This window comes from Sciurus vulgaris (genome assembly GCF_902686455.1).
Source record: "Sciurus vulgaris genome assembly, chromosome: 13".
Taxonomy (NCBI): Eukaryota; Metazoa; Chordata; class Mammalia; order Rodentia; family Sciuridae; genus Sciurus; species Sciurus vulgaris.
The window spans coordinates 69,658,549-69,685,256 of record NC_136474.1 but is presented as its reverse complement, the minus strand read 5'-3'; the positions used below and the strand labels follow the sequence as shown (position 1 = coordinate 69,685,256).

General features: G+C 45.5%; 1 protein-coding gene across 7 annotated transcripts in view; it reads right to left on the bottom strand.

Annotated features, from left to right (window-relative positions):
* SETBP1 (SET binding protein 1) overlaps positions 1 to 26,126 on the bottom strand; it is a 354,347-nt gene extending 328,221 nt beyond the window's left edge. For 2 of the 7 annotated variants that reach the window (XM_079109076.1, XM_079109081.1), the window contains exons 1-2: positions 25,526 to 26,126; positions 5,137 to 5,793 (exon numbers count right to left, since the gene is read on the bottom strand). In XM_079109076.1, the coding sequence (XP_078965202.1) occupies positions 5,137 to 5,622 (486 nt within the window). In that variant the 5' untranslated portion in view covers positions 5,623 to 5,793; positions 25,526 to 26,126. Of the gene's footprint in view, positions 1 to 5,136; positions 5,794 to 6,125; positions 6,149 to 6,194; positions 7,904 to 9,557; positions 10,996 to 11,108; positions 14,694 to 24,898; positions 25,045 to 25,525 lie in introns of those variants that run through there. The other 5 variants (XM_079109077.1, XM_079109078.1, XM_079109080.1 and 2 more) reach the window with 5 other exon arrangements.
* Positions 26,127 to 26,708: the final 582 nt, after the last annotated feature.

Sequence of the window (26,708 nt, the reverse complement as noted above, 5' to 3'; positions counted from 1 at the left end):
TTACAGAATTAAATCCAATCCATTACTTCACTGGATATTCATCTTCTCTGCAATCTGATGCCAACTTTGCTTTCCATCTACAGCCCTGAAGAATCTTTTTCCTATCCATATTTTACAAAGAAGGTGATACTTCAAGACTAGTAAACAAAGGAAAGACTCATCATGCTTCCTGAGAGAGGACTGCACTCAGAACAGACTCAAGGATCTTTCCATTGACCCAAAGATGGCCTAGGTGAAGTTGCCATGGACAAATCCTAAAGCTCTTTCTCCACCTAGGGCAGGCACCTGATGAACAGAATAGAAGTCCTTGCTACTGGAGGACATGATTTCTAGTGACAGAGCTGGCAAGGAGGGAAAATTAGTTCAAAGAAATGAAATAGAAGTTGTAATTTTGTCAAAAGGAAATACAATTTATAAACCCAGCAAGGTACAGTGCTATATACCTCTATAACCACAGACACTCTGGAGGCTGAGGCAGGAGGATTGCAAGTTCAATGTCAGGATGGGTACTCAAGTGAGACTCTGTCTCAGAATAAAAAAAAAAAAAAAAAAGGGCTGGGGATGTGGTCATTGGTAAAACACCCGGGGTGCAATTCCCAGTACCACACATACACACAAAAAAACTATAAACCCTATAAAGGAAAAAGAAAAAAAAGACTTTAAGTCTTAGGGCTTTGGAGTCCCCTCAAACACCCTGAAACTCTTGGGATTAAGGAAAATGTGTCAGATTATGATGCAACCATTCCAGCTAAGGTGGGAAAGCGTGGCAGACACGCTCCAGTGATCCTTACCTTCCAGCAGTCATTTACTTTTACAGAGTGCAGGGACGAGAATTATTTTTGTAGTCTTAACAGAATTAGCTTCAAAGGCAAACCTTGCCCAGTCCAGCTCTTGCTCCTCTGGAGCAATCTAAGCCTCAATTTCCTCATCTGTAAATAAATAATATCCACCCAGCAGGATTGTTGTAAGGATTAATAGAGAAGGTGAATACATGTCAAACAGTTAGCAGAGGGCCTACCATACAGCTGAATAAACTGAAACTGTTATTATGATCTGTGCTCACAGCAGAAGAAAATTAGCCATTCATTTTTTTCTAAAATCTTCCATTGAGGAGAAAGTACCATCTCTATTTGGCCAATGAAGAAGCCTGACTTCAGCAAGTTTACATGCAGATCCAGATCAAGTCCCTCAAGGCCTCCCCTCCCCTTCTCTTGCTATAGAAACTGGACAGGTGTCTCTGACTACCACAGTTTGCAAGAAGAAAAAGAGCTACCAAGCTCTGCCCAGCTGAGGACATCCTCAAAACCTGTCACTGCTAAGAACTTCTTATGTTCATGTTTTGTACTGGATCTTACTTATAGATATCCATCTTCATCAACTCTGTTGTTAGCATCGACTGAACCAGAAGGGAACTAGAATAAGCATGTTATTACGGAACTTACCTAAGTAAGTTTAAGAACAAGGTACATGCATACAGTCCATCTGCAGAGCCTTGAAAGTTTTTCCTGAGCTCTCTTCTCAGTTTCTATTTCCTACCAAATGCTTCTTTCATGCCCCATGTAAATCCATTCATCATAAGCCCTCTTCCAAAGAGCATCTCAATTCCAATTCTCATTTCCTACCCAAAGGAGATTGGTACTCTGGTTAGAAAAGTCCATGCATCCCTAAGCCAGTGAGTTGTCACTTTTATACGTCTGTCCCCACAGCCTACCACTTAAAGTGTTCATGCTCCCTGATCGTCTGCCATGCCTCTCCAGTTTGGAGGGCTAGTGCTAGGTTGAAAATTTGGAAGAAAGTCTTACAGGATGCCAGACTCATACCCCTTCACTCCAAAGCTGTGTATCACATGTAACTAGAGTTAACCTAGCAAACAACTAACTTGATATGTAAGTCCCACAGAGCTTTCTTTTTACAAAAACCAATGAAAAAGAAAATCATGTGGGATCCAATATAAGTTGTCTTTGCCTGAGGCTGTCAAACAATCACATGAACAAAATTAATTGGTTTGCTTAAACACACACACATACACACACACACACACACAATATAACACCCAATTTCCCCCAGCCTCCAAACTTGGAAGCTGAATCATTAAAAACAAAACAAAATAAGATAAAAACTGCTGTCATCCTGAAACTACTCTATGCCTTCCCTTAAGAGGCGGGTTGATGATCATTTTTCATAAGAGCCAGATCGTAAATAGTTCAAGCTTTGCAGGCCACAGAATCTTGGTGACAGCTTTTCAACTCTGCTACTCCATTCAAAAGCAGTCATAGACAAAATGTAAACAAATGGACTTGGCTCTGCTCCAATAAAACTTTATTTACAGACACTGAAATTTGAATTTCATATAAGTTTAACATATTTGAAAATATTATTCCTCTTTGGATTTTCTTCTGGTCTTTTAAAAATGTAAAAATTATTCTTTCCATGTAGGCTGCACATAAACAGGAAGGGGGCTGGATTTAGCCCCATGGATTATAGTTGGCTACCCCCTGCTCCAAGTTAGCACATATGTGCCAATTACTCCCAAGCAGGAATTCCCACCAGCTCAAGGACCAGCTCAACAGGGCCACCTTCTTAGCTGCTATCATGGGACTTGATTCCCAGGGCCACTCCACTGTACACTTCTTAGAAAGTGGGCTCACTTCATTGAAAAGATCCAGAAGCCTTGATTTCAGGGCCAGATGCCAAACTGTTATTTACAAAATTCCCTCTTCATGCTTTCCCCATCCATATAACCAACTGTGTACTTCCCATCTGTACAAAGTAAATTGTTCAAACCCATGCTACTGAACTTTTCCATAGAGACGGTAGGCAAAGTTTCACTTTCAGCCTTGATTACTCTCCAATTGCAAAACAACAGAAATTTGAAGGGTAATAAAGTGAACATTCTAATCCAGTAGAGGTCAAAGAAGATTCTGGTTATCTATCAAGTAATTATGACTCCATGCTGATAATGTATTCATTCATTTCTGGAAAGCAATAGCATGTGGTATAAATAAATGGAGGGAGAATGGAAATATACGGTGTAAAGCAAGTTTCTACCAATGAAAAAAATCTGTAAGGTATTTCCATCACAACATCATCACAAAACAGCATTGTGTATTAAAATATAGCTCTTCTTCTTCTTTTCCACTCCCTTCAATTGCTGAGGCATAGAAATGCTTACATGGCAAATCACATAGTCAAACAATTTCATCTCTCTTTTCAAATAAAGTTCCTAAAGGGCATCTAGAATGACCAGCCTGAGGATAACAGAGAAGAGACCTTAAGTCCACTGTACATTTTAGCTTTGAAGGCATCTCCAAGTCATAAATTCCAAAACATGAATCTGAGGCATTCCGATAGGCAGAAGACTCCATTTGGGAATAACCTGTGGCTTTAAGGAAAATCATACCTGATCAGGAAAACTTACTGTCTTTATGGTGTGGTGATCTAGGTTTACATAACCAAAACTATGGGTTGCTGCTCAAACTTTAGCACTGATAAAGACTGGAGAGGAAATGGTCACCAAAGTAACAGCTTCCAAAATTTCCTCCTCACCCAAGAATCCAACAATCCACAAAGAACTGGTCAACTCAGTGGCCAGAAACAAAAATCCTCCTTTTCAAAGTTATAGAGTCCAATCTCTGGAGCAATGCTTCACTTCCTAAATGGAGCCAATGGTATTTTCTTGCAAAAATTTCCAAAGTTTTTGCATGTATCAAAGTAACCTTTGGTTTTATGAAAGAGAACCCAGAAATCACTGCAAAGTTGTAATGTGGGGAGCAGAAGGCATGATCTCTATGCCCTGGCAAAACAAGTCAATTTCTAAAGATTCCTTTGTATTTCAAAATGTTAAAGCAGGGGGTGTCAACGGCCCTGGTTTTCCAGGATATGAGAGGGAGGGTCCCTAAATGCAGTATTTCAGTTTTAAAACCAGAACAGGTTTATTGGGCATATTGTGAGGAGTTAGTCACCTTAGAAAGTCTCTTCTAGGCTACATATTTGGATTTTAAATGCAACAAATCTGTCCGAACACCTGACTTAAAGAACGATACTGTCTTACACTAAAGAATTAATATGATTTCTAGTGGTTTTATTGAAAATGACTATCCCAAAGCTTAAAGGACCACAGAAGCACTAACAGATGACAATGAGATGAGTGGTACTGTCATCTGCACCATCTAGTCCACACTGACTAGAGGACACATAAATGACCAAATGTCAGGGAGAGTAACAAAGTCAATGGCTAGCACGTCCCACCTAGAACCACCAAACTTTGCCACCAAAGTGAATCTTTCAAAGCCATCCTCCGGGCCGAGTTCTTCAAATCAAAAACTTTCCACACTGAGACAGAGTCCTCTGCTATCATAGCTGAGTGCCACACCCCTCCCAAGAATGGAAGTCATTGTCACCTCCAAAATAAATTAAAGAAACATGGACCCATTCACCCCAACCAACACCGTGAACCAGCTCCAGCAGCTTTGCACATATGCATTTGACTTTCAGGAGGAGAATCACAATCAACCAAGTGCATTCACTACCCCACCTTAAAAAGCGCATGATGTGCTGGACAAAGACTTAGACCAATCACCTGCCCTCTGCCTTCTCCACTTCCAGTTCTGACACTCATCAATGGGATGAGTGAGCTCAGCCCTGCAGGAGCCTCAGCTACCAGGAAGTCTGGATTTCCTCAGTCAGGGGACCCATTCATCTTCGAAAGACTGACAGCACTAATGATTGAAACCGAATGGAAGTTGTAGCATTTCTTGACTGCTCTGATTGACCAGTTTTTCAACATCCCACTCTTAACTATGTGAACAGATGCAAATGTAAAGCAAAACAAACAAACAAACAAACTTTTGTCAGGATTTGGCTGATCCAGCCAGTTGACTGCTATGCAATAAACAGGATGCTCCAAAATTACAATTCTGTTGCTTTGTTTTTCCAGGTGAGTTAAAGATATAATAATAAACCAGATATTATACCAAGAATATACCAGAGGAATTCTTTCTGGAGGCCCTAAATATCCCATCAAGGAGACTGGCAATTCAGAAATAAGTAACATACAAAGAGACTTTAAGAAATTGGGAATTAAAATGGCAAAAACAGAGAGAAACAAACTAAAAACTACAAGTCCGAGCTTCCTACCTTCTTTTTGGAGTGGCTTCTTTCTTCCTCCTTAGTAGCTTTGCTATTTTTCCCAGCACGGGACACCTTCTGGTCCCCAGACTGCTTGATGGTGATCTTGATCTCAGGCGGGCATATATAGTTCTCCAGATTCTTCGGGGGTTTCTTAGCCCGCTTGGTGGTTTGAATCTTCAGCTTCAGACTCCCCTCCGTGAAGTTCGCCTCCTTGATGGAAAACTCCTGCTCTTCCAGGCCATCTCCTGCCACCCATTTCTCACTGTCTGCATTGGAGTTGGAATCCACATCCCGCCCTGAGCCCAGTTCATCCTCTTCCTCTGGCTCCATGCGATCTCCGCCCCCCGGGATACTCTTCCCAGGTCCTGGAGCAGTCAGCAAGGGTTCTCCTGTGCAGCCAGGAGCAGCCGGGGGTTTGGCAGAGGAGACTGGCAGAAATTCTGACTCGGCCCCCCTCTGCCGGGAGCTGCTTAAGATTTCCCGGGACTCCATGACAATCCTACAGTCTTCAGGAGTTCTCAAGAGGGGGAAGGGGAAGAGGGAAAAGGGAAAGGTGAGACGAGGGGTCACTCAAAATTCCAAGAACAAACAAGTCCAGCTGCTAGGTTCAGAGTCCCAAGAACGGAGACAAGGTGAGGTGTTCTGAAGAGATCAGATCTGCAACTGAGACACAGAGAGACAATTAGCCATGGCAGGAAGGAGAAGGATCCCCAAAGTTACTCCATCCAAGTTCCAGAAGTCCCTTCCCACTAATCTATGGCATCAGAAATAGACGGTGGGATTGAAATTCGAGCAGAATGTGAGGAAGCCCAAATTGGATTACTCTGGAGCAGAGGGAGAAACACACCCACACACATCTTCATAATGGGTTGTTATTAATTTCTGTGGCTGCAGGCCCAACAATAAAGATAAGAGGAGTGAGTCCTCCAGCTAGTAACAACCTAGAGGTTTCTTATACCAAAGCCACAGCTGGCTGAGTCACCAGCAAAACCAACCATGACGAAAGGGAAGTCTGAAGTGCTGTTGCTTGGGTCTGTGGGAACCACAGCTGGGTGGCTGCTTACACCACTTCCCATGTGCAGAACAGGGTGCAAAGCTGAACACAACCCCCGCTGCCCAGGCCAGGCTTCCACACACTGGAAGAAGGACATTCAGTTGACCTCTGAATTGCTCTTTCTTTATCATTATGCCTTATTTCAATCATGCAAAATCTTTTCTCCATTCCTTAAAAAAAAAAAAAAAAATGCAAAGCTTAGGTGTGAGGCTTGAACAAGGAAAACAGAAAGATTTCAATGGTAAATTACTTATAACACTGTGATTAATGCAAAACAAACTCCAAAAAAAATGTTCCCATAGACACAAAAGAAGGATATTTAGGTTGGCAATTATTTAGACAAAAATAGCCTTCCTAAACCATTTGAATTCCCCTTCTTGTTCCTTACATGTTGTGGCATTAGATCTACAAAGCAGCAAAAGAAAGAGAGAGAAGCAGCATTTCACAGGCCCTTGGAAGTGTCAGGACTTCCCCCAGGATCTGTGACTGTCTTGCTCCAAGAGGAAAAGAGAAAACTCAATCAGACTCTCTCCAAGTCATCACAGGATCAGCCAAACTATCCTTCCTCCTTACTCATCCCATGCCCTGCTGTTCCCAATTTTGGCCTCATAACTGCAAAGTCCAAAAGACAATCCAAATGCTTGCTCTTATGAAAGACAACCTAGAGCTCTGGGCTGTACAAAACCCGAAGACACCCTGTCCTGCCACTCTCTGCCCCCGGGCATTGGCTCCGTTTCTGAGCTGATCAACTAAAGAACAGCGCACAACTATGACCACCAGAAAGCGCTGTCAATGCCTGATGCCTCACAGACATATTAAGAACATCCCAGAACTGGAAACCTAAAGACTGGCACATGTCCTCAATGATGGAACCAGAATATTCCAGCTGCTGCCCCGACAGGGTGCCAGACAGGAAGGCAAGGTATCTGGGTCTTCACACTGACCCACTCCCCAGAGAAGCCCAGAGTGCACAAGGCTCCTGGAAACTGCTGAGCCCCACAGAAAGGCACTGTTACCTCTGCTCCCACTGAAGAGGAAACCCAGTGAATACAGTTTTTCTGGAAGAGAGGAGGCTGCCCTGGTGAGAGTACACACTCCTCCAACTGATCTGTCAAGAATACTGCAAAGCCACCTGTGACTCATGCCACAAACAAAACCAATTCCCTGTTGGGTGTGGGCAGTTAGACCAGATGATACTTAGTGTTTCTTTTACTTATTAGATTCCTCATCTAGTCTAGACTCCTCTACCTTACCTGATGAAAATCTTTGTAATTTTTAAAAAGTCATATGCAAGTCAATATTCATTGAGGTCTGTTTTACTAGTTTGGGTACCACAGTGGCTGATGCAGACATCAAGATGCCTTAGAACAGAAGATGCCTGCTTGTCAAGATAGAATGTCTGGCAGGTCTCTCTCATCTTTATTTATCCTATGTCCCAGCTATGTCCAGATGCACACAAATTGCTAGCCATGTTTTCTAACGGTAGTCATGTTCAAGGTTTATTCCTTTTGGCAAGAAACACTAATGTTATATCGAATTCCCTAGTCCCTGCCTATAAAGGCATTCTTGGGTCAGGGCCAAAGGTGAGGCATACACTTCATAAGAAGTTCCTTAAATAAATCCATTTGGACCTTCAAACCAGAATAGGGGGATGTATGTGGTTGATGCTGTGATGAAACAAAAGAAGGTGAAACCAAAATCGTAGAAGGATGGACCAGGGTATGCCATGCGTGTATTAAGAATTGTCCATTTAAACTAGCAATTCACTTTCACATTTCTTACGCTCAACTGTATGGTCAGTAACTAATTAGATATAGAAGATGAAACTCTAAAACTCAAGTCGTAATAGATCCACAAAAACATGAAAATTCAACATAAGTTTTCATTTCTCTTCAAGTCATGATCTTAAGACACAATGAAAAGACCTTCTCTTCCCTCTAAACACAGCAGAATTCTATGTGTAATATAGTGAAGGACAGAAGCAAAAATCTTGAATTTTTCCACCTGGGCAAGCACAGGTTGATATGAAACTGCACAGGAAGGCTTGGAGGAAAGCTCAAGATTTGGCTTTAAACTTGGGCTTTTCATAGGTGGAGTGGAAAGAAGGCAGACAGTGCAGACAGAAGGACAGCTAAAGCACAGTATGAGCCAGGGCCATGCATGACTATGTTCAGGAAGGAGAAAGTAAATGGCAGCTAAGGTGTATGGCTCAAAACAGGGGCTGGTGAGAGATACGTAGGCTGCAAAGAAAGGCTTACAGCAGATCATGGACATCCTTGGAAGCCACACTAATGAGTTGGATTTTATCTTATAGGTAATAGGAAGCCATTAAAGGGATGTCAGGAGGGAAGGGACAATATCAAAGCTTTAGAAAGATTACCCACATGCCTCAATTAAGGGAATCTGATATTTGAGACAGAGGGGCCATAGGAAAATGCGGCCCCCTAGCGAAATCTGATTCTGATTGCTTGAGGACCAGAGCCAGGGCTCTGGAAGTTTTTCCACAATAAATACTACAGATAAAACAGCGATGCAGTTTCAAATTATCCTAACCATTGGGAACAAACCTTCCAGACTAGTCTTACCACAAGTGGCCAGCCCCAGAGCTCCTTAGCCACCACCGTGCACTGTCTACTCAATTCAAATCTGCCTCCACCACATTACAAGCAGAGTTCTTTCTGCATAGGTATCTTTATAGAACAAGTTCTCACATCCCCTTTCACTGCTGTGTGCAATGTTTGGCCTATGCCTCGTGCTCCCTAAAGGCCTGCTGCGTGAAGAAATGAATGAACAAATGAACAAACAGACCCCAAGTCTTCTCATAGTTCCAGGTCATGCCCACACCTTAGTTCTAAATGGCAAAATTCTGCAAACTCTGAGTCACAGTTTTCACTTCCTGGCCTGACTGACCTTGCACCCAGCTGTATAGTTTGCCACTAAATACCAGTCTTGTATCCTCTTCTAGTTGTTTTGAACACGCAAATCTTATTTTTGTAACTCAACTGCGATTCAAGCCGAGACCAACTGTGACTGTGTACTGCTCACCTTCACTTTAGTACCCAGTAAGGGGTTGGCACTTGGAGTGTTTCAGGAAGTTCTCTCTGAATGAAAATGAATTTGCCCCCTGATCGCTATTCAAAGTCCTCTGGTTCAAACCTCTCCAACCCTAGCCCCACCCAGCCAGGCAGTCCCTGCCAAATTCCCTTGCCTATCCTGAGGATAAGAATCCAGCTCCTGTCTGCATGAGCCCCTCACCCTAGAAAATAAAATAGAAAAGCTTTCAAAAGCAAAGAGCAAAGAAACCTAACCTGTCTGTTTACTTCGCCAGCACACAAAGCTGTTGTTCTCCTTCTGCCTTCTCCCCAGCACATACCTGCCTTCCAAAACTCACAGTTCCATCTTTGGGTGGGCTTGGGAGACAACTGCCAGTCCTCTTGTGATGGGGCCCTGCCAACACACCCGTGTGAGCACCCGCAAGCACGCACACACTCAGAGCTGAGGAAGCCAAAGCAAGGTGAAAACGCTCTGCCCTGTCACATTCCAGCAGTCAGGGACTCCTCCTGGGGGGGAGGCGCACAATGGACACTCTGTACTTGGCTCAGGCCTCCAGTCCAACAAAAGTTAACCCTTCCATGGCTGCCTGCAGGGCTCAGGCAGAGGGACTAGAACAATAAAACTTAGGAAATAGCTGCTTAGAAGACCCCAAGGAATCAGAAGGGCAAGGAAGGAGCAGAGGTTTTGAAAAGAACCCAGGGGCAGGAGTGTAGAAACTTGGTCTGTGCTCCTGGCTCTGTTGTTCACAGCAGTGAGATGCTAGACAAGCCACTCTGAGCACCTTATCCTATACTGTCATCAACAATGAGTGGGGAGGGATCCATATCTCTTCCATTCTCAACACTCTGTAATTTTATCCTGCACAGGCACAGACCTATGGGAACACTCCAAATTGCACAGTTTGAACCTACAACACTATTTCTCTCAGTGGCCAGGGAAATCCTGCTTGGATAAATGTGTCTCACACCCAAAGGAGTCCCAAAGAGTACATCCCTCTGCCCCTCCAAATCTGAAGGATGGCAGATTTTTTTCCTAGTCTAAAAATATACTCTCCACCTGTTGCCTGGGGAATTCTTACTGATCCTGGAGCTTGGTGGAAATACAAATTCTCAAGACTCACTGAATCAGGGCTACAGTGTGGGCCCAGCACTTGGATTTCCCCACATCCTGCAGATGCTTCTGACAGGCCAAAAACTGAGAATCAAAGCCTTAGACTTCGGTTCATGCACTTACCCTATCCAATGCCTTCACCACAACATGTTCTTGTTGTGTATTTAAAAGTATTCCCCTTACCGCAATATTCTGAGTCTCTTAAGAAAAGGCACTTTCTTCATCTGTGACATCCCAATGCCCAGCACAATGTCCAACACATAAGAGGGCCTCAAGAAATGTTGATTGACTAAATTAATGAATGAAACAACCCACTCAAGCCAGATTTGCCAGCATCATCCACCTCCCCTATCTTCCCAGTCACTGCCCACAAGCAGGCTACTGTAACCTGACTGCTGCTTTCCAAAGGGATAACACAGTAGAAATGGACAGAGCCCTTAGTTGCAACAAGAGTCACATAATGTGAATTCTGGGCCCTATCCTGCTTCTTAGGAGCCCAAAGAAGGCCTCTTTCAGCCTTAATGTCTCATCAACAAAATAGAAAAAAAAAAAAAGTGATGCCTTCCTGACCTCCCTCATTATTCAATGTCCTTGGTAGGTGAGCTCTGCTGCTTATTTAAAGATCAGTAATAAGAATAATAAGGGGGCTGGGGAGATAGCTCAGTCGGTAGAGTGCCTGCTTTGTAAGCACAAGGCCATGGGTTCGATCCCCAGCACCGCCTCCCCCCACCCAAAAAAAAAAAAAAGAATAATAAAACACGCACTTCCCAGGAGTTCAAAGGCAAAACCATCACAAACCCAGGAAGAGTGCTCTGCCTCATTCCTGCTCTGGTCACTCCCCGTCCTTCCTCAGAAGCACCTAGAGGACTTGGGGAAAGTCAGAATTACAGTAACAGGAAAACAAGAATATTAGAAAGCTGCCTGGCATCTTGAACAGGAAGAAGCATGACCCCAAGGGAGCCTAAAGTAAGGAGGAGCGAGCTGGGATGGAAAGGTCCTGAGAGGAGGTTGGGCAGGGTCAAGGAAGACTACAGGAACACAGGAGGCCTCCTCCCTCCCGAAAGCCAAGGCCCTGCCTTCACTCCTCCCCAACCCGCCTCAGTCTTGCCCATTTGTTCCCTGAGAGGTGCAGCCTCTGAGAACATGTGTGATGCTGTAGGGAGGGGACAATCCTTAGTTGTCTTTATAAAGCTGCCCATGCAGTAGACCAGAAGATTGATGATTTTTCTAGTTGACAGAAATAGTAAATTTCTTTCTTTGTTTTGTTGTTGTTGTTTCCATTTTTCTGGTTGTTTTGTTGTTGTTGCTGGGGATCAGTGTGCATGCTGAGCAGGTGCACTACTATCGAACTACATCCCCAGCCCTAGAAATTGTGAATCTTTGATCCGGATGGGGGTGTCTGTAAGTTTTGTAAAAGGTTGGCGTATGACCCTGCCTGCCTACATATACAGGGAACCAACTGTATTTCCAACCAATGCTCACTGGCCTATAGTTATAAAAATCCCTTGTCAGATTCTGTCAAGACTGTCTGACTTTGGCTTTTGGGGGTGGCTGACTATTCATCTCTTTATGTCTGTTCAGGTACTTAGGTGGGAGTCACGGTGGCTTTTTCAGGTGACTCTGCATGCACCTGGAATCCTCCTCCTGTCCCCTTGAGTTCTCACCTCTTCATGACTCAGAATGAGGTCAAATGTTTCTTCTCTGAGCTTTACAACTCAGGCCAGGACTCCGTGTTCTGTGCCTTTGTACCACAAAGCCGATCTTTCCTAGCACTAGCTATGTAATGGAATTCTTGTGCCATTCTTGGTTTAACACTGCCTCCCCCACGAGATAGAAAGCCCTTAAGGGAAGGACCTGTCACTGGCTCATCATGGTATCCCCAGGGCCTGGCACAGTTCCTGATACGTGCGGAGACACTCCAGTGAATGCTGAGTGCAAGGCTACATCCAGGTCCAGCCAGACACCGTGTGACTCAGGTGCCTCCGGCTCTGAGAGATGCTTCTTGAAATCCTCCCTGCTGCAGAAATACCCAGGATAAATGCTCCATCAACACCGGCAAAGGGATCAAGTGACCCAACCCTTACTGGCCTCTTAATCAGCAAGGGCAAAGACAGCTTTGTGCTGCGGTTCCCTGACGCTGCAAATATGTCAGCGGTTTAAAGGGAAGGACAAAGCTCCTACTCAGTGACCTTTCCTGCACCACACACCTGTGTGGTACATTCCAGATCACATTTTACCTACTCCAAGTAGCACTCCCTAAGTCCTTCACCCATGAATTCTCCAGCAGCAGCCTCTCCAGAGTCTCTCTGATGAGCACCACTGTATACGATTTCCTGCTGGTTCCCTGGCTGGCCTACCCCTTCTCCTTTCTCCATTTGGTTAACTCTAAGTTACCTTTCAAAAACTGGGTCAAGTTTCACCTGCTTCATGGAGATTGGCTGAGCCTACCTTGAGCACCACTTCCTCTTGTGAAACAATGGTGTTGCTTGCACATCCTTGGACATTTTCTCAAAAGCATTTGGCAAACTGGGTTTCAATTTTTCATTTAATTGTCTATCTTTCCCACCAGGCCAAGAACTCCAGGAAGAAAGGAGCCCAGTTTTAAATGGGTCTCCATGTGGTTCAGAACCCAGCAAACACACGGCCTCACTGTCCAACCAAGAGTCCAAGTCATGTTTCTTCTTGCAAAGAAGAAGGGAAGCAGCATGAACTTAATGTCATAGGATTAGATTACTTAGCCTCTCTTTCCCACTTAGTAATTGTGTTCTTGGGAGACACTGTTAATCTGTTCAAGTCTCATTTGGAAACTGGGTAATAATCCTACCCCAAGGGCTGTTTTGAGAAGTAATTGAAGATTAAATGAGATAATAATTATGAAAGAACATACTGGGATCACCTTAGTAAGTGCTCAAATTTTTCGTTAGATTTGAATTACTTTCATAGTCTGTGTCAGCCAAGCTAGCATCTGGCTAAGGGCTGCCTTCTTAGATCCCAGGTAGAGCCCTGAGGGACAGGGCTTGGAGAGTCACCTCCTCCCTTTCCATGCACCATGGAAAGTACATATGGCTAGCTTTTACCTTGAGTGTTTTGCTATTATTTGGGTATTGCTCTCTTGTTTTTATGGAGGAAATAGTAGTGGGCTCTGTAAGGAATTCCAGGTTCATTACCCTACACTGCCACCTGGAGCTGGATGGCCCTGATAGGTTACTTGTTCTCCCAAGTCCCCCATCTTCATTTGGAGGATGAGGAGATGGTATGAGGTGAGTTCTGTGGCCCCTTCCAGCCTGGCATTCTGAACACTAAGCCTTGTCTCCTTGGATTGGCAACCAGGAGCCATTCCCAGGAAGGACTGGTTCCTCACACTCTTTATTGGCTCCTGCTAGTTCTGAAGCTCTGTCTGGCTGGGTTGACTGAGCTGAACACAACTAAACACACGGCATCAGTTCCTGTGTTTAGGAGTCTACATGATAGGGAAAGAAGCAGAATGAAACCTCTGAGCCCTGAGGTGGGGCACACTGTCTATTCACCAAGCTCAAAGCTGCAAAAACAGTGTCTCCTCTGGGATCCAAGAACACAACAGCATGAGCCTTGGGACTGGGTCTTGGGAAAAGGTCTCTATGGTACTGGCCAGGCCAGTCCGCAGGTTTGCAGGTTGAGCTCTCTGACTTTGTCACTCTGTTTGTGGCCTGTGTTCCTCTACGCAGTCATGGAGAGAGCATACTTGCAGTGAAAAGGAGGTAAATAGTACCAAAAGCCTGGGCTGACCCCTTTATAGTCATTATTCATTCAACCCTTATAACAGCCCTATGCCCTCAGTGTACAGATATGGAAATGAAAATCCTGTTAGCTTAATAATTTTCTCAAAGGCACGTACTACCTGTATCAAATTCACAGTTGAATCCAGATACAGTAGTGTGCTGAGTAACAATTACGTCAACAAGAGATCACATATTTGATGGCGGTCCCATAAGACTGTAATGGAGTTGGAATTTTTTCTATTACCTGGTGAAGTTATAGTCATCGTAAGGCCACAGCACAAGGCATCGCTCGTGTATCTGTGATGATGTGATATGAATGAGCCTACTGCACTGCCTGTCACCTAAAAGTGCAGCACACACAATTATGTACAATATGTAACTCTTGATAATTGTCATAAGTGACTATGCTACTGGTTTATGTATTTTTTAAATTTTTTATTTGTTCTAATTAGTTACACATGACAGTAGAATGCATTTTTGCATTTTGATAAATCATACAAAAATGGAGTATAATTTCTCATTTTATGATTGTACATATTGTAGGAACACATCGGTCATGCAGACATATATGTACATGAGGTCATAATGTATTTCACTCTACTTCCTAGCCCCCATCCCTTCCCCTCCCTTCATTACCCTCTACCTAATCTGAAGTATGTATTTATTACTCTGTACATTTTATCATTATTTTAGAGTGTACTCTTCTACTTATTAAAAAAAAAAAAAAAAAACAGTATGCTACAGATCCCTATCCCGTGTTATGCTGGCAATAGCCTCATCTATCTCGTGTTTACCACATCTCTTAATTTCATCAAGAGGTCACCCCGAGTGATTGACTTATACCATCTAGGTCTATGCAAGTATACTCTATGATGTTTGCACAACAACAAAACTTCCTGACATGGAGTTCTCAGAATGTATCTCCATTGTTAAGTGATGCATAGCCACAGACATGATTTCAAAGCCTGTCATATCATGATATATCAAAAACACAAAGTGAGGCCAGCTTTTTATCCAAAGTTCATAGTTGCTCCTACATATCTGAGTTCTAAAATCAGTTTGCCATCTGGCTTCCCACACTGCTCAAACTCTGGGATTCAGTTTCATCACCTGCCCTTCCTTTCCTCTTCACAGAATCTTACAAGAAAAAAGAATACCCAGTCACATACAGAAAGGTGCTAAAGTAGGTTAAACAAGGTAGACCCCTATTGTGATCACAGTATTTGCTGTCCAAGTAGGCACAGAGCTCCACCAGGCAAAGAGGATGATCCTAACTTTGAACATGTAGCTGACATACTTGAAGTTTATTTACGTATGCTGGTTTAACTGTAAGTTTACCATGTAATTTAATCCAGAGATGTGCCCATTTTGTAGATAAGAACTGAAGTTGAGGGATTTGTTGAAATCACAGAGGTAGTCCTGTCTAACTCCTAATGTCATTTGAATGATAATGCTCCCAGTGTCCAAACAGTCAACACCAGTAGTCACTTAAACTCTAGTTGTTAACTAGACACTGGTAAATTGGGGATAAAAATGTCAGCCTTCTTGGAGACAAAAAGGACAAGCCAAATGACTAATCAGATATAAATTCCGTAGTCTTTCCTTTGAGGTTTTCTAGTGTTGATCCTACTGCTCGTTCAGTCTTACTTCAAATTCCTCGACTTCTCAACCATCTGATTCAACAATTGCTTGTTCATTGTCACTTGAACATAAAGTATAATCTGACACTTTCATATTTATGCTTCCACTGCAAAGGAGATGCTAGACATACCAGAGAGCTAAATGAATATTAGCTAATCTTCCCTTCTTTTATGATATTCCTTCTCTAGCTACCTTGAACTGTCATTTAAACACTGCACTGTTACTGAATCTTGTATGTCTTTCTCCAATTATGCACTGAACTCCTGAAATAAGTTCTAGTATCAGGAAGTCTTACATATCCAGAGTAGTCCATTCTCTGCTGTCTAAATGCTAAGAAGTAGTTTTACTTGTCATTCTAAAGATACCTCTTTAGAACCTCAGACTAAAGAGCTGGTGTCAGACAGGAGCCCGCAGTGAGCAGCATGGTCAAACGTCACAGTTCTTTCCTGTGCAGTGTATGTGGAAGTCTGAGTGTCACACCCTCCTGTTCCTCAAGTCTGTTCTCCTTGAAAATGAAAAACTGTGATCAAGGTTCCTCAGCTCGGTAGAGATGGAGTCTTGGTCTGTCTTATAGGACTCTATCCAACCTCTCTTGCTGTATAGCATAGGCAGAGTCCTGTGTTGAACTTCTCCTTCTCCCCCATCTACATTTCCAAGTTGATGATCTTCCCTGCTGTTCTGTGCCTACCCAAGGCTATCCCATGTTTCAGAGGCATCTCAAGACCCACCCACTCCAAGAAGCTTTCTCTGATCTGTTCAACCTCTGTAATGGCCCCCTGGGCTCCCACTACAACCCAGTATTGAGCCAGATATCTGCTGCTCCATCCTTGTTTTTCATGAGATCTTAGGGCATCAGAACCCAGTTCAAGGGCAGAGAGACCTGATTGTCTTCATTTCTCGGGGTCCCTACAGCACCCATCAGAGACTGGTTGCATTATATTTAATGTCAATGAGCAAAGTGATTTTGCTGAATAAGTGTTGAAAGTCAGGCATTTGAACTGAAACGCTGGACAGGTAGACTGAGTTCAACTTAGAGGGCTCTGGTTGCTATTCCTTCCTAGTGTTAACAAAAGACCTCAGCCCAACAAGATAACTCTTATGGGTGGCCTGCCCGTCGACATCAACCAACTGGACCTTCACCTTCAGCACTGCTTTGGCCTGCCAGATGCAATCCATGCTCATGATTAGCATTCCTTTCCTTGAAGCGATTCCAAATTCACACTTGAACTTCATTATACCTCTTCCCCTATGTCAATGTATTTTACACATGAAGCATCCCTCTGTCCCACTTCTTCCATGAAACCCCAAACATATCTTCCTTGAGGCTTTCCCTTGACTATACCTTAACCCTAATCCCACAAATAACAAAATTGCACCCTGGATAGTGTTCCTCCTTTAGTTGCAGAGTGATGATTGTCATGTTAGTAAGTATGTCTCTCTGAAATCATTCTCCAAGAGCAAAAGTCACACCTCATAGCAGATCTTTCCTGTCCAAAAATACCAGGCTCAATGGCTCACTGCAATTGTATGACTGTAATAAATATTTGTAGATAAAAAAAAAAACTGTAATTGAGCTGTAGTGTACAGAGTAATGAGCACAAATAAGGCCCATGGAGCTTTCACATCAAATCATCTCTTTTTAGTCACTACTATTAATCAATACTTAAAAAAAAAATCAAAGATCTCATAGCTCAAATTCAACAGGTCATAGACATAGCCACCAACAACTATGCAGGACTTGCCACCTAGATTTCATTATTCTGCTACAAGCACGTGGACATCCCCATTGTTTCCAGTGACATTATTAGCCTGCTATGCTGGAGACATCAAATTCAGAACCTCCACATCCCAAGTTCAAACTCCAAGTAGTTCCTTTCCATCAACAAACTACGAATCATCGGCAGATAAAACAAATGATAAAGAAATCGCTTTTACACATTTTGCTGGCTTTTTATTTTCTTCATTTTTACCCCAAATTCTTTTCAAGATCCTGGGGTAAAGGTAATTGCAGCATCTCACTTGCAGAGGCTTCCTTTTCCTAAAAGTCCAACTGGCATGTTCTGAGGTGAATCATAAACCCCACAAAATGTTCACACTGGCTTAGATCAAAGCATAATTTTCCTGATGCCACTCCCACCCAACATCACAGAGGGTCCTGGTTTTGCACAAACTGCAGGTTCACTCCTTCTGATCTCAAAGTGTACAAGAAGCAACCCACCGTTCATTACTGTACACAGGCTTCCAGTGGCAGGCCAGACCAGGTGCATTGGGGTTGCAAAAACCACCCTGGAAGCACCAGCTCAGCCCTAGGCTTCAGTCTCTTTAGAATCCACACAGGAAAATGACGACAAGGTCCTGCATCCATGAGGCAGGTGAAGAATCCATAGCAGAGATTCCAGAAGCCTAGTGAGCACAGCAGTAGCAAAGTTCTGCTGGAGAGTGTATTTTTGTACTTCCCAGAAGCTGTTTTTGTATCATCTCCCTTGTTTCAAGTCAGTTATCTCACCAAAGAGGGCCAGCCTTCAAAAGAGGTGTAGATAACTTAACTCCTTTTCTTCCTTCCACAATAAGCTTTGTAGTATTTGTTCACAAGTAGCTCATTGCCTCCTCCCCTTTCCTGTAAGCCCATTTTGTTCTAATTGGGGAGATTCTCCTGACTCAATTTACCCCAGGGCACCACTTTCCCCTTCAGTGACTGTCAACCACATCAAACACTGAGTTAAGTGCATTAATTCTCATTGGGATTGGTTTAAGCAGTTGTTGGTGTGCCATTGAATGGGTTTAAGGAGCCCTGAGCTTTAAGAAAACCTTAAAATCCTTGGCACACATTTAGCTATAACGTCCCAGATTTTCAGAAGGGGCCGCCCTTTTGTTACTTTAATTTGGGTCCATTCAGAAGCAGAGCAGCATGGTAACTTGTCCCACAACATATGTTCATTGGTGGCCAGTCCTTCCTGCAGCTGGCCTCCCAGGAACTGACCTCCTGGAACTTCCCCTTCTAGGTGCCTTCCTCTGCCCAGTCTTTTCTCTTTCCCGTTGTGACCAAACTCTCAGTCACTGAGGATCAGAGAAGCATTTGGACCTCAGCAACCAAGAAGGCGGTTTACATGGTTAAGTGCCAAAAGGAGTGTGGTAGACAGAAAATGTGATTGGAATTTCTGGAGAAGTCAAGAGCTGTGTGTGTTCGAGGGGTGATGAGACTCTAAGAGACACTTAATAAATATATGCTGATGAATGAATGAGTGAATCACTGACTGAAAGGGTACACATGCAGTAAAACATCATTACCTCTTAGGCTTTGAGGGAAAAACTGAGATTGGATGATTTTCCCTGAAAGATAGCCAAAAATATAAAAGGCCATTAGCATAAGTAGTTATTACTCACTCTAAGAGGTGCTCGTTGTGTTGCTTCATTTTGCAGAGCATTAGTACACCTTAAACAGCATTTACTTTTAGTATTCTCTCTCTGTATAAATTGTGATTCATTTGTGCAACCAAAATCAAGCACCAATGGTGTAAGGCTTTGTGGGGCAAGAGTCAGCCCCACAGTCTCAAGGACTCATGGTTTGGGGAGTGTGACGTGGTGCCAGGCACATGCTTTAAACCTGAAGTCCTCTGGGAACTAGAGATGAGCTAAGAGTCAGTGGGGAGAAACCTTGTGTACCCAGAGGAGGGAGGGCAGTGCTGGTGGTTCTAAGAGGTAGACTCTCATTAAAAGAGACCAGTCAGGGCACCTTCCAGATAGGGGGTGGCAACCCTGAGAGAGCTGAGGTGTGGAGGTGGACAGGTGACAGAGTGCCCAGGGTCAGCCAGGAAACCCGTCTGACAGGAGCAGAGTCTTGTGGGTTGTGTCAAATGCGGTTCACTTGAGAACACTGCAAGATGCCCAGTGCAGGCTGCCAGACAGGGTGGACCTTGTATCAAGGGAAAGGGGAGGAGGAGGGACCCGGAAAACTTTGGAAGCCAAGAGACTGTGAAGAACTTCCCTGATTATAGAGAACTTCCTGAATCCTCTAGGACGGACAATTCTGCTGTCAGTTCTTTTCTATAGTGGCTAGAAATTCTGTCCTCCACAGCATGTTCAACCACTGCAGTACCCTGATGGAGAAGCCCCCTCCACCCGACTCCCACGGCTTCCCCTCTGTGCGCCTAAATTTCTTACTTGTGGTCTCCTGATTCTCTACTCAAAGAGAATGTCCTGAGCACCAGCACTTTCTTGAGTACAACTGGATATCACATGACGCTCTAAATCTCAGATAGACCTGACATTATTGGCATCTAATAATGCAATCCGTATATATAAGTACAATGATCCAATTGATTCATCAGTATACACATATATACTGACAAATCAGTTGAACTGTTAGAACACAATGGGCCTTTTTGGGCATTTCCAGCCATGCCATTAATCGTTGGCTTATGGTAACAATAACCACAAGCACCCATTTCCAGGTGACAGGAGACAGCAAGAGTTGTCCTCCCAGAGTTCAACAACAGAAATTAGCTATTATCATTTAATTCTTACAACCCCTATGAAATAGGCATCTTTATCCCTATTTTATGGATTAGGTTACTGAGGTTCAAAGATGTTAAATTACTTGCTGGGGGCCATTGAACTGGAAAGTAGCAAGGGCAGGACCCAAGACAGATCTTGTCACTTCAGGTGTGAGGCTGTTCACATTTTACCACAGCCGTCTGGCCCCAGGTCAGTAACCAACTTGTGTCATTTCATGCAACCAGTGTATTCTATGCCTTGTTTTCTGATGGGGATACAATACTTTGGTGTTCCTCCTCAGAACCAAGGGGGTGGATGTGATATGAAGATATTTTTTAAAAGAACAAAGTCCCATGCATATGAAAGGTAGTGTTTTTGTTGGAAAATGATAACATGGATCAGGGAAACATTTTTTTTCAGCCTAACCAAGTTCTGGCTCACCATCAATCCTCTCCCCATTCCCTGTTCTTAGACAGGCAGAGCCTCTGTCCACCAGAGGATCCACTCAGCTGACTTTGCTTATGATTGTTTTGCATGGGACTGAACATCATAATCCAAAACTGGCTTCTGGGGAAGGGATGACTACTTTTCTCAAGGGATTCCCTGGGCTTCAGGGTGGCTCACGTTCTTCACTTGATCTGGCATCATTTGCTCTGAACAGAATAGGAAGTCTACTCCTACCTTCTAAGACAAAAACCATTAAGAAATGCTTCTTTGGTCTTACAGGGTATCCCTTTAATAGGGTCAAACTCCAACTGTAAAAGGAAAGCTGCTCCAGTATGAACCAGTGAAACTTCTACATGTGAACGGTTAAGTTCCACTAACTTAGACAAAATTATCTAAGGTCATCATTCCCCAAAACTCTAGTGAGACCCAATCTGCTGTCTAGGCAGGTATCAAAATCTGTAGAAAGTTAAGTTAAAACGGAAATAAAAACTCAGAGCCAAGCCCTAATGTATGTTGGCATCATACCCTAGCCTTCAGGAAGTGCACTCTGTGGGCATCGTGGGGTTTTTGTTTTCTGCACTTAGCAAGTGTTTGGCTGGCCCAAGTGTCTGCAACTTCACAAAGAGTTAATGAAACACCAGAGTTGCCTTTAGAAATAGCTCTAAAAGAAGCCCAAACCTATGGCAATATGTATGGTGGTAGCACTCCTAACTCCAACATATTTACAGAAACCCACCCAACACTCTTACTCCATGTTGACTTAGAGGCCTTAGAGACCCGTGCATTAAGGGTTTGGTGCCAGCACGGTGCTATTGGAAGGTTGTAGAACTCTTAATAAGTGGTCCTAGTAGGAGGTCTTTGGGTCATTAGAGGCATGCCCCTTGAGAGGGATTTGGGAATTCCAGTTCCTTCCTCTTTTTCTCTCTTCTGCTTGGTGGCTATTTGGTGAGTGGTTTTGCCCCACCACATGGTCCCATCAAGATGCACTGCCTCTCCACAGGCCCAAAGCAATAAGGCAAACCAATCATAGACTGGAACTTCCAAAACTGTGAGCCAAAATAAACTTTTCCCTTTATGAATTGATTATCTCAGGTATCTTCTTGTAGCTGACCCAGTTTCATAATACACCACAGAACAGAAATGGAATTAGATTGCTTTGTTCCCTTCCTCACAGGAACCTGAGGAACTGACAAAATGATGTTCAGGAACAAAACTCAGGTGGCTTTCTTTTTCCACCCCACCCCCAACCCTACTAGGATTCTCTAATACTCTGGCTCCCTGAACAGTCCCAGTCACAACATTCCATTCTTAAGGCACTGCAACTCTTTACAATACTAATGTTTTCATAATAATTTACCCCATTCTTCTGGAAGGAGTAAAACTGAAACAACTTGAAATGCCATCAGCAAAAACATTATTTATTTCCCATCCCTGAGCATCAGAGAAAACAGGATTTCATTGGCCGGGTCTGCCTTCAATAGCTTTCTGGTTTCAATTAAAACTTGAAGTCTCCAAGGGAAAGCCTGGCATTCTGGGAGGCCAAGGCCCAGCCAAGTTTCAGTGTCTCCACAGGAACCCAGAAAGGCTGTCTCATCAGTCTAGCTATTTCTCATCTTCTTCCTTTTGCATATTATATAGAAGTGTCAGAGTCAAGATTGAAGTACAACTAAAAATAATGACCATGTTGCAAGAACTCTCCTCCTCTAGGTGTACATTTCTGTGCCAGAGAAGTATTGATTCATCCCCTAATGGAATTCAAAGTTAAGGTTACAGCAGAAAAAGAATTGGGAATCCAGGGGAAAGTGCCTACCTATTTATTTTTTTCTTCAGCAAAACGCCGCCTCCTGTCTCTCCCCACTGACCATTTTCAACTAGATTCTACAAGGCTCCCAAGCTCTGCTTTCTTCCCTCCCCAAGCTTCACTTAGGTCAGGTGAGTTACAAAGTAGCTCCTTATGAGTAATACAAGTACATGACCAGAAGCACTCAAGGTACCAGGGACTCTTTGATTCCCTCAGGGATACACCCAGGTTTCCCAACATGAAAAGTCCTGAACTGCGCCTCCCAGCACAGCCTTCCTATGTAACATTCAGATGTTAACATGCAAACGATCAGATTACAACCCTTCACTGGCCTAGCCCATTCATGAACATATAAGGCAGTTGATACTTTCTCCCGGGCTAGAAGTGGCCCCCTTCCTAACTGACATCCCTGCCTTTCAGCCACTCCTCCTTATGTTCACTACAAGCAGTCCCCTCCCCCACCTCCAGTTTGTTTATTCCAGAGAAGCATCTATTTTCCCTGCTAAGAGAGACAAGTCTGTTTCCCTCCTCTGGCTGGGGACTACATTTGCTCACCATCTCCTCCCCCAGCTCAGCTCAGGTTACTATAGTGGCTATAGCTCCCACAGCCCAGCTCTAACAGGATTCAACTTCCCAAAACCAAGACTTAATGGGGGAGGAGGATCCTATGCCTAGCAGCACACTGAGTACCTGGTCTCTGTGTCTTCTGGGGCTATGTTCCTTGCAATTTGTAAATGCTCTGTGTTTAACCCATGCTTACTTCTTCCCCCTCTTTTGGTCTGCCTCATGCATAGCCCTAACACCCTTTTCTGGTAACAGGTAATGATATTAAGCTCAAGCTGAAAATACACCACCTTCAACTTTGCTCTGAAACCTGGGAATCTTCCCATGTCAGAGCCAAAGAGATCATATCTCTCTCACTCCAGAAGTTTAAGGAAGGTATATGTCACAGAAATCAAGAGGAAGGGGAAGGAGGGACCTGTGAGTGAACACTAGCTACATCTTAAAGTGCTACAAACTTTCTCCTCCTCCACATGCCCCTGGCCAGTTGGCCCCGCCTTCCTATCCCAGCCAGACCACATCTAACTGGGGTGTGTAAAGGAAACTGTTCCAGGCAGCCCAGGTCTGGTCCCAGGGTGCAGATGTGGCCTGCACAGAACAACATTCTTCTCCACTTTCCTTCCCCCAATGCACAACAAACTCTGCAATCAGACGTGCTGTTTGGATGGGGGGGGGGGGGGGGGGTGATGTACCTGTGTGAACTGCAAGAGGGTACGGGATGGGCCCTGAGCTGCCAGAGTTTGGGTGACAGCTACTTCAGTGCAAATCTACAGGAAACGAAGAAAAACAGGATGAAGGGTGAAGGAATGAAAAGGAAAAGAAGGGAAAGGAATGTCAGAAAAACAAGTAATATCAGTATTTCCTCAGAGACCATGGACTGCAAGCAAACTTTAGAAGAAAAGATGTGGATAGTTATGGGGTAGGGGAAGGGGGGCGGGGAAGGAAAAGTCGCTGCTCTACAGTTCCAGAATAAACTCCTTTTCGGAGGAGAATTTCTGCAGGCATAAAGACACACAAATTGCCCTTTTAGTATTAGACGTCAACCATGAGATTACCAGGACAGTTTATTTGAAACAGAAACGAATCGGAAATCCTTCCCTCAACAGTCTTTTACACATACACACCCTGAGTATTCCACACACACATAAAGAATAAATGCAGCATGCGAGGGTGGGGGGGGCAATAAGAACTCCCCCTCCACATACTCACTACCTCTAGTCCCATCTCCTACTTCTAACTGCACAACTTTCTGATCTCCAATGAAAATATTTCCAGTTGGATCCAATTTCGGAATTGTAGTAAGCAGTGTGGGTCAGGAGAGGAGGGGTGATGGTAGTGTGTAGGGGAGGGGGACTGGAAGACAGCACTTCGGCAGTAACTTATTTTTTTAGAACCAGCATGCTCTACCGATCAGAAATTGCAATTACCCAACAATGCTTCCATCACAAACAGACACCAAAACCAGCATCACCGTTATCACCATCTTGCTAAAGATCTGCCCACTTTACCTGACTTTGTCTCTGTGGAACTTCTCAGACAGTATTTTGGTCAAAGAGATAATGGTGCGAGAGACAAAAACAATAAATCGATTCTGAAGGGCTCCCTTTCCGGAGTGATTTCCCACTGGAAACCACCGAACGGGGAAGCCTGTGGTTAATTCCCAAGCTCAAGGCTCCTCTAGAAACACACACAATGCGTGCTTTCAAAAGGGCATTCGTCTGCTTTTAAGGGAATTCCTGTCTTTTCAGAATCCCCAAACCGGAGAGCACAAGAAAGCGACTCAAATCCATTGATTAAGATTTTTAAGAGAAAAACTAACACACAGCCAGAACACAAGCACACACCAACCTTCGCCGGCTGGACCACTTCTTGCCTGTTCTTCTCTCTATTAAGGACACGTTAGATTCTGATACATTCCCCCCAAAAAAATCCAACTAGGTTACAATGTAGCTCTCTAGCTCCACTTAACCTGCAAGTTACAAAGGGAGAAAAAAAAAAAAATATCCTGCCGCCTTCCCACCCCTTTCCCTGCCCCCTCCCCCTCCCGAGTCCACTCCACCAACGCCAAACCCGCCAGCCCCGGCAGCCGGCGGCAGGACCGAGGGAGGGTGCAAAAGGCGGGGGGGTAGGGGGGATCAGATTAGGCGAAACTCAATGAGCTCCCAGCCCTCCAGCCCGACGCTTCCACCACCGCCGCCACCAACGGGCCACTCCAATAGAAGCAGCATCGCTGCCCACCCGCAGGTCGGCCGGAATCGCGCCCATCCCCGAGCAGCCTCGCGGGGACCGGCATCCCGCCCCTCGGCCCCGTCTCCCCCTTCCTGCCCGGTGCAAAGTCAAAGCCCCGGCGAGGCGACGTGAACTTTTGCTTGCTGGGCACACACACCGCCCCCCGGCCCCGAGCGTGCGGGGCCCGCGGCGCGGCAGGAGGCTGGGCACTGGGGCTCCCGCTCCAAGGTCGCCGCGCGTGCTCACCCATGTCCCGGCGGCTCCGGCTCCGCTGGCCCCGGCGCTCGCTCAGATCCCGGCTCCGCTCGCTCGCCCGAGCCCCCAAAGGTGCTGCTGCGGCAACTCCATGGCGATGAGCATCTGTCAAACGGCGAGCCGCGGGGCGGGCCGCCCTCGCTCGGGGGGCGCCGGGGCCCCTGAGCGCGCGGAGGCGGCGGCGAGCGGCGGGCGCCCCGGCCGGCCCCGCGCTTCCCGCCCGACGCGGCCGCCTCCGCCGCGCCACCGATTTATGGAGAGAGATATCAAGGGGGAAAATGGCGTCTCCGGAGCCCGAGGAGTCCTGGAGTAATCACATTCACACACACGCCCGCACGCACACACTCGCACACACTCGCACACAGGCGCGCGGCGAGCCCGGCTAATTTTAGCAGGAGCCAAAAAAAATTATATATATATATATACATATATATATATGTATATATATATATATCCCCGTCTCTCCGATCAATGCTATTTTTTTTTTCTTCCCTTCAAAGGATGGATTGGAGCTTTAAAAAATGTTGCCGGGCTTGGGCTCACAGGAGGCGGCGCGCGGAGGGCGAGGGCGCTTTTGCTGAGCTGTGCAGTTCGGTCCGCGGCGCCCGGCGGCCCTGCCCGCCGCTCGTCCGCCCGCGGTCGCTAGTGCTGCCGCCGCCGCCGCCGCCGCCGCTCCATGGCCGCGCCCGCCCCGCGCCCCCGCCGCGTCCCCTCGCCGCCCGCCCGCCCGCGTCCCCGGCGAGCGCTGGAGTGGGGTCGGGCCCGTGTGCCTGCCTCCCGCGCCCTCTCCCGAGTCCCGGAGTCCTAGTGAAAGGAAGGGGGAGGGTGCGGGCGGGGGAGGGGGGAGGATTGGAGCGGCAGCGCGGCCGAGCCGAGCGGGGACCGCCACCCCGCGACCTGCCTCGGAGGGGGCGCGGGCGCCCACACTGCTCGCCCAGCGGGCCGGGACCGCTCCCCGGGCGGGAGCGGAGGGAGGCGCAGCCCGTAGCGAGCAGCGAGCGACCTCTCCCTCCACCTCCCCTCTCTCGGTGAATTTCGGTAAATTGAAGGGAGCGGGGCTCTTGCCAGGGGAGAAGGAAAACAGTTGGTGGAAGCTGATCGGGGACCCTCGCCGCCCCCGCGCCCCTCCCGCTCCCCAGCGCCCTCGCGGCCGGGTGGCTCCTACGAGCGGGAG